The 12,943-nt window shown below is 34.1% G+C and overlaps 1 protein-coding gene across 1 annotated transcript; it reads right to left on the bottom strand.

The window, feature by feature from the left end:
* Nucleotides 1–7,528: 7,528 nt before the first annotated feature.
* Nucleotides 7,529–10,998, bottom strand: Smp_113750 (hypothetical protein; the record flags this gene model as incomplete). The annotated part of the gene is made up of 8 exons (XM_018791592.1): nt 10,971–10,998; nt 10,743–10,887; nt 10,613–10,705; nt 10,486–10,555; nt 10,115–10,213; nt 9,047–9,097; nt 7,996–8,060; nt 7,529–7,618 (listed from the first exon to the last, which is right to left on the bottom strand). The coding sequence occupies exons 1-8, from the start codon at nt 10,973–10,975 to the stop codon at nt 7,529–7,531; spliced, it is 618 nt and encodes a 205-aa protein (XP_018645202.1). The 5' UTR covers nt 10,976–10,998.
* Nucleotides 10,999–12,943: the final 1,945 nt, after the last annotated feature.

The raw sequence follows: 12,943 nt of genomic DNA, 5'->3' as shown, positions 1-12,943 counted from the left end.
TTCTACCTTTTTTATAAATTACCAAAAAAGTTTGCTTGATAGGAATAATGACATACGGCAGCTTTCTATTATGTAAACACACAGGTCATTATATGAGGAGATCTGTGTTATTTAACGCGTCTTCCTTAAAGCAATCGTGATAGGAGAGCGAATATCTTATTCATTGAAGATAAGATATCATGTATTGTTTTGAGTTTTCTCATTATGGATGTTTTGAACTTTAACCAGTCAGACTCTCTTGATTAAACAGATTGCAATCACAACTGATCAACAATCGTGTACCTACCTAGACATATTGTGTGAATGTTTAGGGTATTATATTTTATTGCCATTGGCACTGAGTTTCAGTTTCAGCAAGAACAACCAATTCATTTATCCAACAGAAGGATATATCTGTTTACCAACAAAAGCAACCTAGAAATCTATGATTAGTCTTCTCAATATTTATTAAATGTATTAACAGATTTTATTGACCGGGGATGTAACTGATGTCAGATCACACAAGTCATCGTCATTGTATAATTGCTAGCGAAATTCATATGTCGGCTATCTACGTACATAATCATCAACATATTCCAATTTGGTGAATAACGTAAATAAATTTATGAAAAAAGAGAATGAATCTCTAAAACCTATATACATTGTACAGTCTTTGATCAAAACAAACGAACGAACAAACGAAGAGATGTTAGCGAAGCGTTATGACGCGTGGTGCAGAAGGCGTGTGAGCAAACTTCATTTATTCAGGCATTATTCAATGTTTAAAGTCACACAAAACTATGCTGCAGACATATGATGAGTAGGATAAAGGTGCACAAATTTACGCTTACATAAGAACAGTAAAGGTTGATAAATATTAATAACAGGGTCAAAATATGGATCAAGTAGAATGAATTAATTAGCCTGTTTAGAAGTTAGGATGAGGTGAATGAGCTTGACATGGTACCGACATACAAAACAGTTTTCTTATTAGACATTAACAAAGAGGTTTACACTGTATCTTTAATTACCGTCAAATGAAATCATACATTCATTGTAGAACAAGGCTTTTTCATTATGAGGTAATGAAATTGTAGTGAAAAAGAACATAAGTGGCTACAAACGAATGTATTTTAATAAGGAATTACAGAATTCCTCAGAACAATCTGAGAACCCTACAGTAAATACTTCATTGGCAAAATGTCAATCAGTTGTCTAAAACTTCAATGTTTCTTCGTTTCCACGCCAATCATTCTTCTTTCTTTCGATCTTCTTGACCCTCTGACATCAGGCAATTCACTCTCGATTCATAATATATATTATTTATATTCGTTGACATCAGTGGACGCTTATCATCGCTGATGTTTGATGATTTATACGTTAAATTATGGACCAAGCTTGAATTGAGAATAGTCAGTCGATCACTTGATTTGATCCTTAAATTGTTATTAGGATTTTGAATAAGAATAATTATTGGTATACACTACGAAATTGATTATTCATAATAATCCACTTAATAATGACTGAATATTTAAAGATGGAAATTTTGAATTTTCTCATCTACTTACTAACATCCGATTAAGTAGTTTCTGATTGTATGCCAATGACATTCGTTTCAAAGGACTCACCTAGCTGAAGGCGCTCGGTTATGCATCCGCACTGTTTTGATCACTGCTATTCATTAGAACTCTGAGAATAACTGCTACACAGTGTTAATCACTATTAGTAGACATCATCATTGATATTCTATCGGTTTTCTTTCTTTTCAAACGGTAATAAATTTTCTTACTCGCAATTTAATTCATTCATCGATGAAGAGTACAAATTGTCACGGATTTTTACTAGGTGAGTACAATTTACGGTAGAAGATAAACCATATAAAACTTCGGCACCTTCAGTGCATTTGGAGTTGTTGAGGCACTCATAGTTGACAGATTAGCCTAATATTCATCCAGGATTTCTTCCTCACGGGGAAATTCGTTTGCATTCTGCTGCAAATTTAGGACGACTTGAAGCGTCAAGTGATGTTTTAAAGTTTATTCAATCTATTGTACAATCAGATAACGTCAATCTAATCACGATATCCAACTTCAATCAATATTCAACATAAACAAACATTTGATCAACAATCAAGTGCATCTATCCAGAATATCGGGTAACGATACACGGAGAATTATGTTAAGTTCAGTTTGCTTAAAAGTAAATTCATGGAGAACAGGGTGAAATTGGTAAACTGAAGCCGGTTTAACTGGAAATCACAGCGATATAAGTCAACACAAAGAAGACAAATTGAAACCTCATCACTCTGGAAAATAAGACATGAAAACGATGGTGTGATATCCCACCGTGTGTATCAATTCAAATACGTTTGTGAGTGCAGTCCCACATACACAAGGCGAAGTACATCTGACTTCGGTGCTTCAGCTGTTATATTGTCAGGTCCTGTTTCTCTCGCATTCATGATATATCTGATGGCCATCTTCAGTTCTTCGATCGTCGGTGGAGAGGATTTGTGTGTGCTGCTTCGATGTCCGGTGGATTCGATGGGGCTGATCCATTCATTAGTTCATTGAAGTATTATACCTACCTCATCCTCTGTTATTGACTCGCTGTGATTATCTTTTTCTTTCTCTAACCCTGACTGGTCTCTCCAGTTCACTATATATCTCTGCTTGTTCTTTCGTTGAAACGTAAATTTGTTTCATATTTCCTTCCTCTGCAACGTTTTCCAAAGTCGTCGCTAGTCCTTCCATGTATTTCTACTTGTCCGCTGTAATGCGGTTTTCGAAATTTTTCGTTGATACAAATATGATTTATCCGGTTCTCTGTGGTGTGATTCGGCGAGTTTCATGTAGCTCCGACTTTGGCATTTAGATCTATCAGGATAGTGAGGTCCTTTCTTGAGCACTTAGCTAGGATTGATTACAGTTTCCAACAAAAGTGACCTTTGCTGTCATTTGTGGATTCACAACATTGGGTAACATTCATTGTGATCCCCTCCTTTACTGTTTTCAATGATGCTTTGATAATTTCGGAACCATGAGATTCCCATCCTACAAATGCATTTTGTTCTTCTCTGGACAGCATTAGAGCAACTCTCTTCGTGATCAGAGTGCAGCAGCATGTTTTCCGTATCTAGCCATTGCTTTTCAGCTTGCGTATAACTACATTGAGTATCTGGACAGCGACAACCTCTATTTGCAATGTGCTATAACGTTAAAGCACTTCAATTGAATTAAGGTGACTAAAAACAGGTTCAGTGTCGACTTCAGACTGTGTGTGCCTCGCAAATCTGGAATTCCATGTGCAACGCTGAAATCCTATGTCACGTGAACTATTCTCGCATGTAGCCATCGAATCATCATTCAAACCGTAAGGCTCTTGTGTGATGCTGATAAATTAAAAAACTTCTAGTTAACAAGTGAAAGCTTTGAAAGAAGCCCTTGACCGTATTGTACAAAAATCAACAATAAAATCATGGAAGGAATCATAATCAGATCACTACATCAAACTGAACACTCACACCGGAATCATAGTTGACTGCAGTGATCACGAAATCGCTTGTGCGTAATGCCACGTAGTAACGAGTTAAATTTGTATAACTCATGTGTTATTATGCATCTTGAATTATATGAAAGCGATAACGCGAATAATTAAAACAGTGTTTAATATTATATAAAAAAAATAACATCAGCTACCATGTTGCCAATCAAAAGCATGTACAAAGTATCATGAAATAACTGTCCAATTTAGTAAGAAAACAAATGAAATTCTAAAGTATTCTAATAGAAAGCGGAATTGAAACAACAACTTCAGAGTTTTCAAAGCAATTTATAAGACATTTTCATGGATCATTCATCACATCTCTTTCTTATGAGCAATCATATTCAAAATCTACAACCGATTCATATAAAAAATAGAAAGGCGACCAAAGGAATTACAACGAACAAGTACCAATGTGATATGTGATGCTCATTTTCGTCCGTTACCCCGGTACTCATATTCTGTAGAAAAACAAAGAATTAGCAGATGTCACTAAATATCAAATATTTACCAAGTGTTTATATGTTTCTTCCGTAGTTTTCATGAGGTTTTCACTAACCTCAACCTCAGTGATCCCCAATGTTGTTTCACTGTGTTTCATTGTTGTTGAACTATTCAAATCGTTGACATCCGGGTTCTTCTAAATAATTCAATCAGAAGCATTGATTACTAAACAACAAATATCATTCCTTTAATTCTTTATTCATTACAAATCATGGTCAGTAAAGATGACACAAGAGATTCTCATACATAGTTGCAGAATTCGAATTCGTCAAATCATTCAGGATATTGTTTTAGCGATTTGACAATCAGTGTGCTCAGTAAACACGATCCTACACCTAGTTGACGACCCCTTTGTGTGATGAAATATGTGTTCCGGATGTCACATCTAATCACAATCCGAATACAAAGCAAAAGACCTATAAGGTACAGCTTCATTGAAGCAATCTATTGAGGTTACATATTTTTCTACATAGTATCATAAATCATTGTTCCGGGATTCAACAATGGTAGTCTACATAGTTTCACTAATTCTTCTAATGTGATACACAACTTTTAACTGTTTACGCTTCTTCACTTAAACTGATTTCATCGGTAAATTTTAACCATTGAAATTTATCCACAATTTCTCTTAGGAGTTTCAAAATTACGAATTATTCGCTAATCTGAAAACATAATTTGAGTTGAAGCGTTGATGTTGAGCGATGCTTTGATTCATTGTTTTTTCTTTACATGAAAAAAAGCATGTACTCATGTCGTCAACTTTTACAAAGCTTTAATTCAGTCACTGAGGATGGCCAACATGCTATTTCCTACTGATAGCAATAAAAGTATTTTTTCCAGTGAAAACATTCGCTCAGAATTTGAAATTTGAGGTTAATGCAAACAGCCAATGAAGTTTAACAAGTACCAACCTCAACACGGCAGTCATTCACTTTCAAGCCATGAGTGTTCTGATCGTTACTTTCTATACACGCCCTCCCTTTTTCACACCAAATACATGTCGTGTTCGATGTCGTTGCATTTTGGCATGTTTCACTTGTATTGTACTGCGAACAAATTTCTTTGAAATGAATAAGGTGATTTCATATGAGATAATCAAACAAAAGAAAAGAAAAATACAAAACCTGTAACTGTCACTGAATGATGTGATGGTGATTTCTGAGTTATGTGATTATTACATTCTGTGGAAAATGGTCAACATGGTGCATCATGCAGAACTCAGTACACCTTCAATTTCTCTTCTATTTCAAGACTGCATTTTTAGATTGAATGAAATTAATTTGAGTACAAAGAACAAGTGACGATATTTTGACAAGGGGAAGTTGATGACTTTTAATAACTGTTCACATCCTGACATGTGCACGCTACGTTGTCACTGAGTTCAGCAAAGCGTATTGCAATTGACTTTGATGGTCATACACTTTCTTTCCATGAGATCGTTTTTGTGAATGAGATAAGTGCATTAAACTCGGTTGTTCATAGACACAAAATTTACATTGAACTGTGTTGATTCAATTAAACAACAAAGGAAAAGCGACATCGTTCTTCTAATCGTCAATTACAACTTTAATGCTTCAGAAAAGATCTACATCATATATATCAAAATAATAACGAACACTTCCTTGTCAATGCACAATCGCTTACTGACACCTAATATTTTTCGAAACCGGAAGCATCCCATCATTCATTTTGTGACTTTATGTTCGAGTAAACTTCATCAAAGTGAAAACCTTATTGTTGATGAAAACCGGCGGTTATTCATTCTTAATATTCAACAACGAATCAACGGGTGGATATAAATACTAAGTGTGAAAATTTTAGTGCGAAAATTAAAGTGCGAAAATAGTAAGTGCTGATTAAATCAAATTTCACGTACCTCCGATGGCTTCAAACTCCACCAACGTACCACTTTTGATCCATTTTGCTGGAACAGATATCTCAAGAGACTTTGTGAGACCTTGTGTAACAAATTGAAAGGAAAAAGAGATATAGAATTTCGACTTCTTTTTGAAGCGAAACAATTTTATTTGCTTCACCTAATTAGAGGGCAAATCAAGGATCTGTAGTATTTTTCATTACATACAGAGTGATGACTGTCCTTAAAAATCTATGGTTTACATCGCTCTGATTTTTGAAACCGGCCCGTTAAATTATAAATGAAATAGTTACGTTTCTGAGTTATTTAACGATGAAATCAGCTGGACATCTGGGATAGATGTGTTCATCCCCTTACATATTATTTCACAATGCATATTAAACGGAGGCAACATTCAAATCTACAAATCAAGGAACATGGGTGATTTGTATATCAATCTCAGAAGTGCGTTTCATCTCATTGAAGACTTATCAGAGACTGAAAACCAGCATCATTCATTTCCATTTACATTCGGTTATCCACTTATCCAGTCAGTCCATATACTCAATGACTTGTGAAACTGTATTAAGCTTTAAGCCATTTTTGAATTGTTATTGAATCTTCCGATTGATGTTGAGAAACCGTATTTGATTCCACTAATATTCCTCCATTCCATCTTTAAGCCAAATGCTTGTGACTTCAAGCAACATCCAGATAATCCTAACAATGTGCATATATATGAATAAAGGACTGATCAGTTGCAGTACAAATCACTCATGTGAGCACTGAATCAAAGAATGTAAAGTGACAATTATCTTCATTGTGTAAATGACTCAACAATGCACTTAAACCTGTCGATGCAGAACATCTGGCGGAACATTTGATGAACCTTCCTACATTCAATCATAAACACTGTATCTCACCTAATCACGTAAACTCAAAACTCTTCTTCAAACTCATCTTCATCTATCAACAACACATGTTTATTTCAGTGAAGCAAGACGATGGAACATTTCGTAGATGTAATATCATTTCCAAATTGGCACTGCATTATTTCTGCCGCATACAAAACACATTTCCTTTTACATTGAGTGTTGATTTGATCAAAGACTGCAAGTTTGATTGCATTACTGTGAGTGTGTGAATACATGTGTGGATATAATTTGAGTTTGATATAGTTATTCATATATTCATATCTGGGTGAGTTTACCGATAATCAAAACTGTAAGAAGTTCTCAAAATATTTGGACAGTGTGTTCATGAAAATCATTCTAATTTCATTCTGCACAATGAGCCACGACACTTAAATGACATTTCAATGAACTGACTTTACGCAAGAAGCAACTGAATAATATTCACTGTTAGAAAGCTCTTTCTGCCTAGAATCGCTCAACCTATTCAGGTGCATTTCTGAAAAGAGTAAGCCTTTTAGCTGTAACGGTTGCAGAAGGCAATATGCAGCGAGAAGAATGTACATTATACAGATGTCGATTGACTGGGCTGCAAACTTCCAAGTGGCGATCACTAAATATTTATCGTCAGGAAGGACGAAGAAGTAAGAAACGGAAACTTGCTGAAGTACTTTGCGCTGAGATGTCTATATTGTACCAAAAATATAATGTTGAATAAGGCTAATAATAATAGTATTCATTCGCTGAAATATTTCTTACCATCTTCACAACGTATTAGTCCAGAGATTTCCGATTGCAACCTACTTTCCTCAATCTCCGTAGGAATCTGAAAAAGGATTGTTGAATGTCTGAGACAAGATCTGCTACAACACAATCATTCATATAGATTCGAATAATTACTGGAATAAAATAAATAAAAATCAACAGAATATTACTCTTTCCGTATAGTAGGCGAACAGTCACAGCCAGTTACTATTTGACACGAACAGGTTATTGTTTCTTCTGAAAAAACTTTACTTCTGATTATTCACTGTTCCTACCACTTGCTTGATTGATAATAGTGTCAACTAGTCCGCTTGCCTATTACACAATGTCGTGTTCAGTGTAACTAGATTCATTTGACAATATTGATCAACATGAAATAGTAGAATGATGTGAATTACTTGAAACAATATCACATTTTCACTAAATTATACAACTCACGTTATCATAATAGAACGACACCTTCCCATTTGGGTGTATTAAACTCGTCATTGTGGCTGTAACATCTACAGTAAGAAGAATATTGATACTCAGGATTGAGGATTTAAACGATGGGCAAGTTATTGTTTGATGTAACACTTTGAACAGATTTCAAAGGATATTAACTGTGTTATCTGAAATGCCTTCTTCAGATGGATTGGTAATCAATACATTGAAGTGAACCTCATTGAAATGAGATGGACATGAATTCCTTTCTAACAAATGTCAAACGCCTAGATTCTGAAGTTGTATTACAATTATCAAAACAATAAGTCGTTTACTTTACCATCAGGGATCTGATAGTCAGGGATGTAATAACATTCGCGCAATATCCTAAATAATTCAATCTGAAACAATGGACACTCAGTACACATGACATGATCTTAGGAGTGTTTGTCTACATATTGAACTTGAGAAATAAATAGGTGGTATATATATAAAGATTTCTATCGGTTAATTGATTCTGACTTCAGTGCCGTTTGTTGTAGATAAGAAACGAATAGCTTTAGGTAACAATTTCTGAGTTTGCATCGTCAATATTTGGGAATGACTATGCGATTAAAGGATGTGTAGATGAATATAATGTGTGCAGCAATAGCTTTGTCACCAATGTAGAACACAACTCATTTATTTTGGAACACAGACTGTTTATCGACTTCCACTAAAACTTGAAATGATAATAATTCTCTGCATTTATTTTTCCAACAAGCAGAATGAGATTGTGACTTTAATTATCCATGATGATTTATTTATTGCCTGTCAAATCCAGGCATTCACAGTTCATTTCAACTGTTCCCAATGTTTCAATGGATGTACTTAATTAGTGAGTGAATTTCACATTCAATTCTACCATCGTTTGCCAGAATAGAAGCACCTTCATTCTTTTGTTAGTATTTTGGAAGGTTGGGATTGTTTAAAATGAACAAGCAAATTATGAGTAATCACAGGTAGTGAAGATGTAAGTGTAAAAAATTCACGATTGTGATCCAACGACCGATCAATGTTTACTCACCTGAACCATCAACGTTTATCGAAATATTCCTTTTGACTCCTAATAATTCCTCTGAAATAATGAAAATCAAAAGGGATGTTTAAATATACTTTTCAACACGGACTGCCGACTTATACAAGTTGTCGTCTCCATTTGAAGGTTTAAACAAACCGGAGTAGTTAAATGCTAAATCATCTCTCATGGGAAACGTCCAAGGAATATTATCAATTCAACAATATGATGTACGTTTCAACACAATCAACTGAGAAGAATATTTCAATTCTTTCAAATTTCTTCTAGACGCTTCTGACTGAATAATAGACGTTTAATAGGTATTCGACAATACAACAATAAAGTGTTTTTTGGACCCCGTTATTCATCAATTATTACGTTGGACCGAAATGAATGAATGTCACATTGATGTTTTAAGTGTTCTGGTATGAGTAAATCATCTGGTAATAGCGGACTGTTCAAGCACGTTCATTGGTCAGCTGTTTCACGAAGTGCATGGATTTGAAATGCATAATCATACAAATACGATCACAAAAATAGTCTTGAATAATCGAATGATAACACACAGCAACTCCGAGACATTAAACATTCAAGAATCAAGTAAGTGCTATAAAAGGTCTAGAGGACTCCAAATATAACTTGATAATTCATAGGCTTCAATAATCCAAACCGCCTTCTCTCACAACATAGCTTACCATTGCACAAGTGATAACTTTTATTCGCTCAGTCTACCATGAAGTATCCTGTAGATGATATATCCTCTGTTTTGTTGTTTTCATAGACTGGAGGGTTGGTAACTTACACTTTCGCAATTATATCACATGGTTTATCATTTCTATTCGATGAAAGTGTATATTTTCAGGTAGATCTCTGTTCAATTAAACGGTTTCAGTTAACAGCATTCAACACTTGCTGCGATACACACACGTTCTGTTGCAAAAACAACACAAACACATTAATCACTTTGTATTGGTTACCACTCCTGTAATTATAGACAAAAATACTGAAGCCTATATACAAAATAAGTGTGAGAAAAGTGATCAAAACAAAGAATAACTGAATAATATAAGAACTCACTCTCATCCAAAACTCTAGATTCAGACTTCTTATAGTTTTTTATGTAATTAATAATAGTTCCAATGTAGGAACCTCCGAATTCAAATACATTTTCTCCATCTATTGGATGAAAACATGCCACATCATTGATAAATTTGTAATGAATGAATAAACAATTTGAAATAATAAAACTGATCTGTATTTGGTTTGCTTTAAAGAGTCAAACCATTACCATGTTGAACAATGAAAAAAATATTGAAAGAAGTTTTGCATGTTACAAGTAGCACAAAACTGATTCACTGAAGAAAATGGAATCAACTTTGATTCATTAACAGAAATTTCATTCAAAAAATTCATTTATAATTTGACTTCCAAGAAAGTTTATAACTTACGATATTTGTAAAAATCAATTTGTTCAACGTGACTACCGTAATAACTACACGAGAATTGGGGTTTACCATACTACAATGATGCAAACATATGGAAAAATATCTTTATTCTAAAGTGTATTAAACTCACGTATATGTAACTTATCTTATTTTTAAAACGGTCACTCGGAACTGGTTGAGATTGATTACGTTGAATCCTCATTGAATATTTATAATGAAGAGACTGGAATATGTGTATTAGAATGTATCAGATTACATACATATCGATAAGTATCATTCTCAATAATGACAATCTCATAGTGACTCAAATCAGAGTTTTTGCAATAGTCATTGCAGTTGAAACGTTTGTAATGCCAAACAAAGATAAGATAAATTAGTACCCATAGACTAGGCGAAAAGTTATATCTAAAATGATCAGGATGAACAAATCAACGGTAACTCATGTGGTCGAATTTCAATTTGAGTTCGTATGTTCATTCAACACTTACCTCATCTTATCGTGTCAAGTTATAAATCAAATTATTATAGAATTTGTCAGGTTTATATAGACTTTTGAAGCATTTGGTTGTTCCCTTCTGATTTGATGATTCAAAGTAACTATTAGAAAGATCGAATTTAACAAAATCAGATGTTCATTATTAACCAATCATGGAGGTATATGGCGTCATCGTTAACCAATATTCTTCTGGCTATTGAGATCATGAGCTGAAATTTATTCACTGTTGGTTGAAATTCCTGACCCCTGTGGATGAAACATCTCATCGATGCGATAGACGATATTGTGAAATGAGTGATTGGTTAAATTATAGTCCAAAATGTGTGCTCATGTGTTTACGAACAATCAGTTTGTTGTCTGTAATAATGTATTGGTTATTCGTCAACAATGAGTTGTTTTGATTTGATTGGTTAAAATCAAAGTGGCACAAACTGTTTTGATTGAATGGTAACAAATAATCTTTTACACATGGATTTTGCTACGATAAGCACATTTTGTTAGACGATTCCACTGTTTGTTTTTTTGTAAAATTGTAACTTCTGAACAATGCCATATCCATTCTATTTGTATACCACATTATAACACTGACTGTCAATAGATGTCCAGATGAATAAAGATAATGATTTTCCTATTGAGTACATTGAAATAGAACCACTTGTGTTCAGTTTCATAGATTGAGTTCTCAAATCATGGTAATCAGAGGAATATAATGCATTCCGCTGAAAGTGAACTGTTGAAAATGGAGATCGATTTCTTATACCAGACACATTCGAAACTATAACATTGATCATTGTATCTGAAAACTAAAATGTTTGTCCATACTCAAATAGAAGACTGATTTTCATCTGTGTGTTTCAATGATCTATTCCCTCACATCAGTTGAGCTTGTACTTTATAACATCTGTGTTCAAATATAAAACAAAATCACAGTGATAAGATAATGTCGAGTGTATACTTAACTTACACTAAACATTGAATACTGGCAAATGAGTAAAATTCTACACATTCATAACTGAATAATAATTTTGGTGAAATAAGTCAGGAATGTTTGTTTTTGCGTGATATTTAAAAATAGTTTTCCTCCTGACACAGTAGATGTGTATTGTTTTACTTTCGACAGATATGAACACTAATCAAAATGTTGTTACCTTGACAATCACTGTTTGTTGTCGAACAATAAGACTGTTTGGGCAATCTCGTGAATTCTTCAACATCAAAATTGTTTTCAGTGGTGCATTGTCAATTCAATGCCATTGACCAATATCTAATTAGGAAAGGAAATGTTATCTGTGCATGTGATAGTGTAGATCAGTTAATCTGCTTGAGAACAGTATGATTCGGATCATGAAGTATTCAGTGGAGTGTCTCCCTATACCGTCATGTCTATTTCGCATATTGTTATTAGTAAATGTGTTGTAAGTATGAAGTATGTTTCGCAACATAAAGAGGCTACATTCTTTTAAGGTTATGCGACATCAGATCTTACATTATGCCAGGTCATGTATATAACCTCTTATTCTCTAATCTTCTTCATAATCCTTTGACAAGCCTTAAAAAGAAAGCGTTTGCTGTATTGTGAGTATTACAGAGAGCAGTCGACAAGGTGTGTGGTGAACCTCTTGAAGTCATCAGTAAAATGACAATGATTAGACTTCTAATGTCTTGCAAAAAGCTGAAAGGTAATTTCCGAATAATAACCATCAATTTCGTTCACATATTTTTAATCGTATAGCTTCCGGTTGAAGCTGTAGAAATGCAATTATAGATGATGCTATAGTGGTCTGTGATGAAACAGAGTAGTTTTACAAAATTATCTAAAGATAATGAAACTCATCGAAGAGGGTCTCAATGGTAGAGTAAGAAGCGGACTAAAGTTGACTTTGTGGATTCGGTTGCTCCAGGTACGGAAAGTAATTCAATCTAATCTACATCCTCAAGAGCCAGACGAATATGTAGTGATGACAC

The sequence above is a fragment of the Schistosoma mansoni genome, assembly GCF_000237925.1.
Source record: "Schistosoma mansoni, WGS project CABG00000000 data, chromosome 2 unplaced supercontig 0108, strain Puerto Rico, whole genome shotgun sequence".
NCBI classification, from domain to species: domain Eukaryota; kingdom Metazoa; phylum Platyhelminthes; class Trematoda; order Strigeidida; family Schistosomatidae; genus Schistosoma; species Schistosoma mansoni.
The sequence above is the reverse complement of the archived record's forward strand: the minus strand, read 5'-3'. Positions and strand labels throughout refer to the sequence as shown.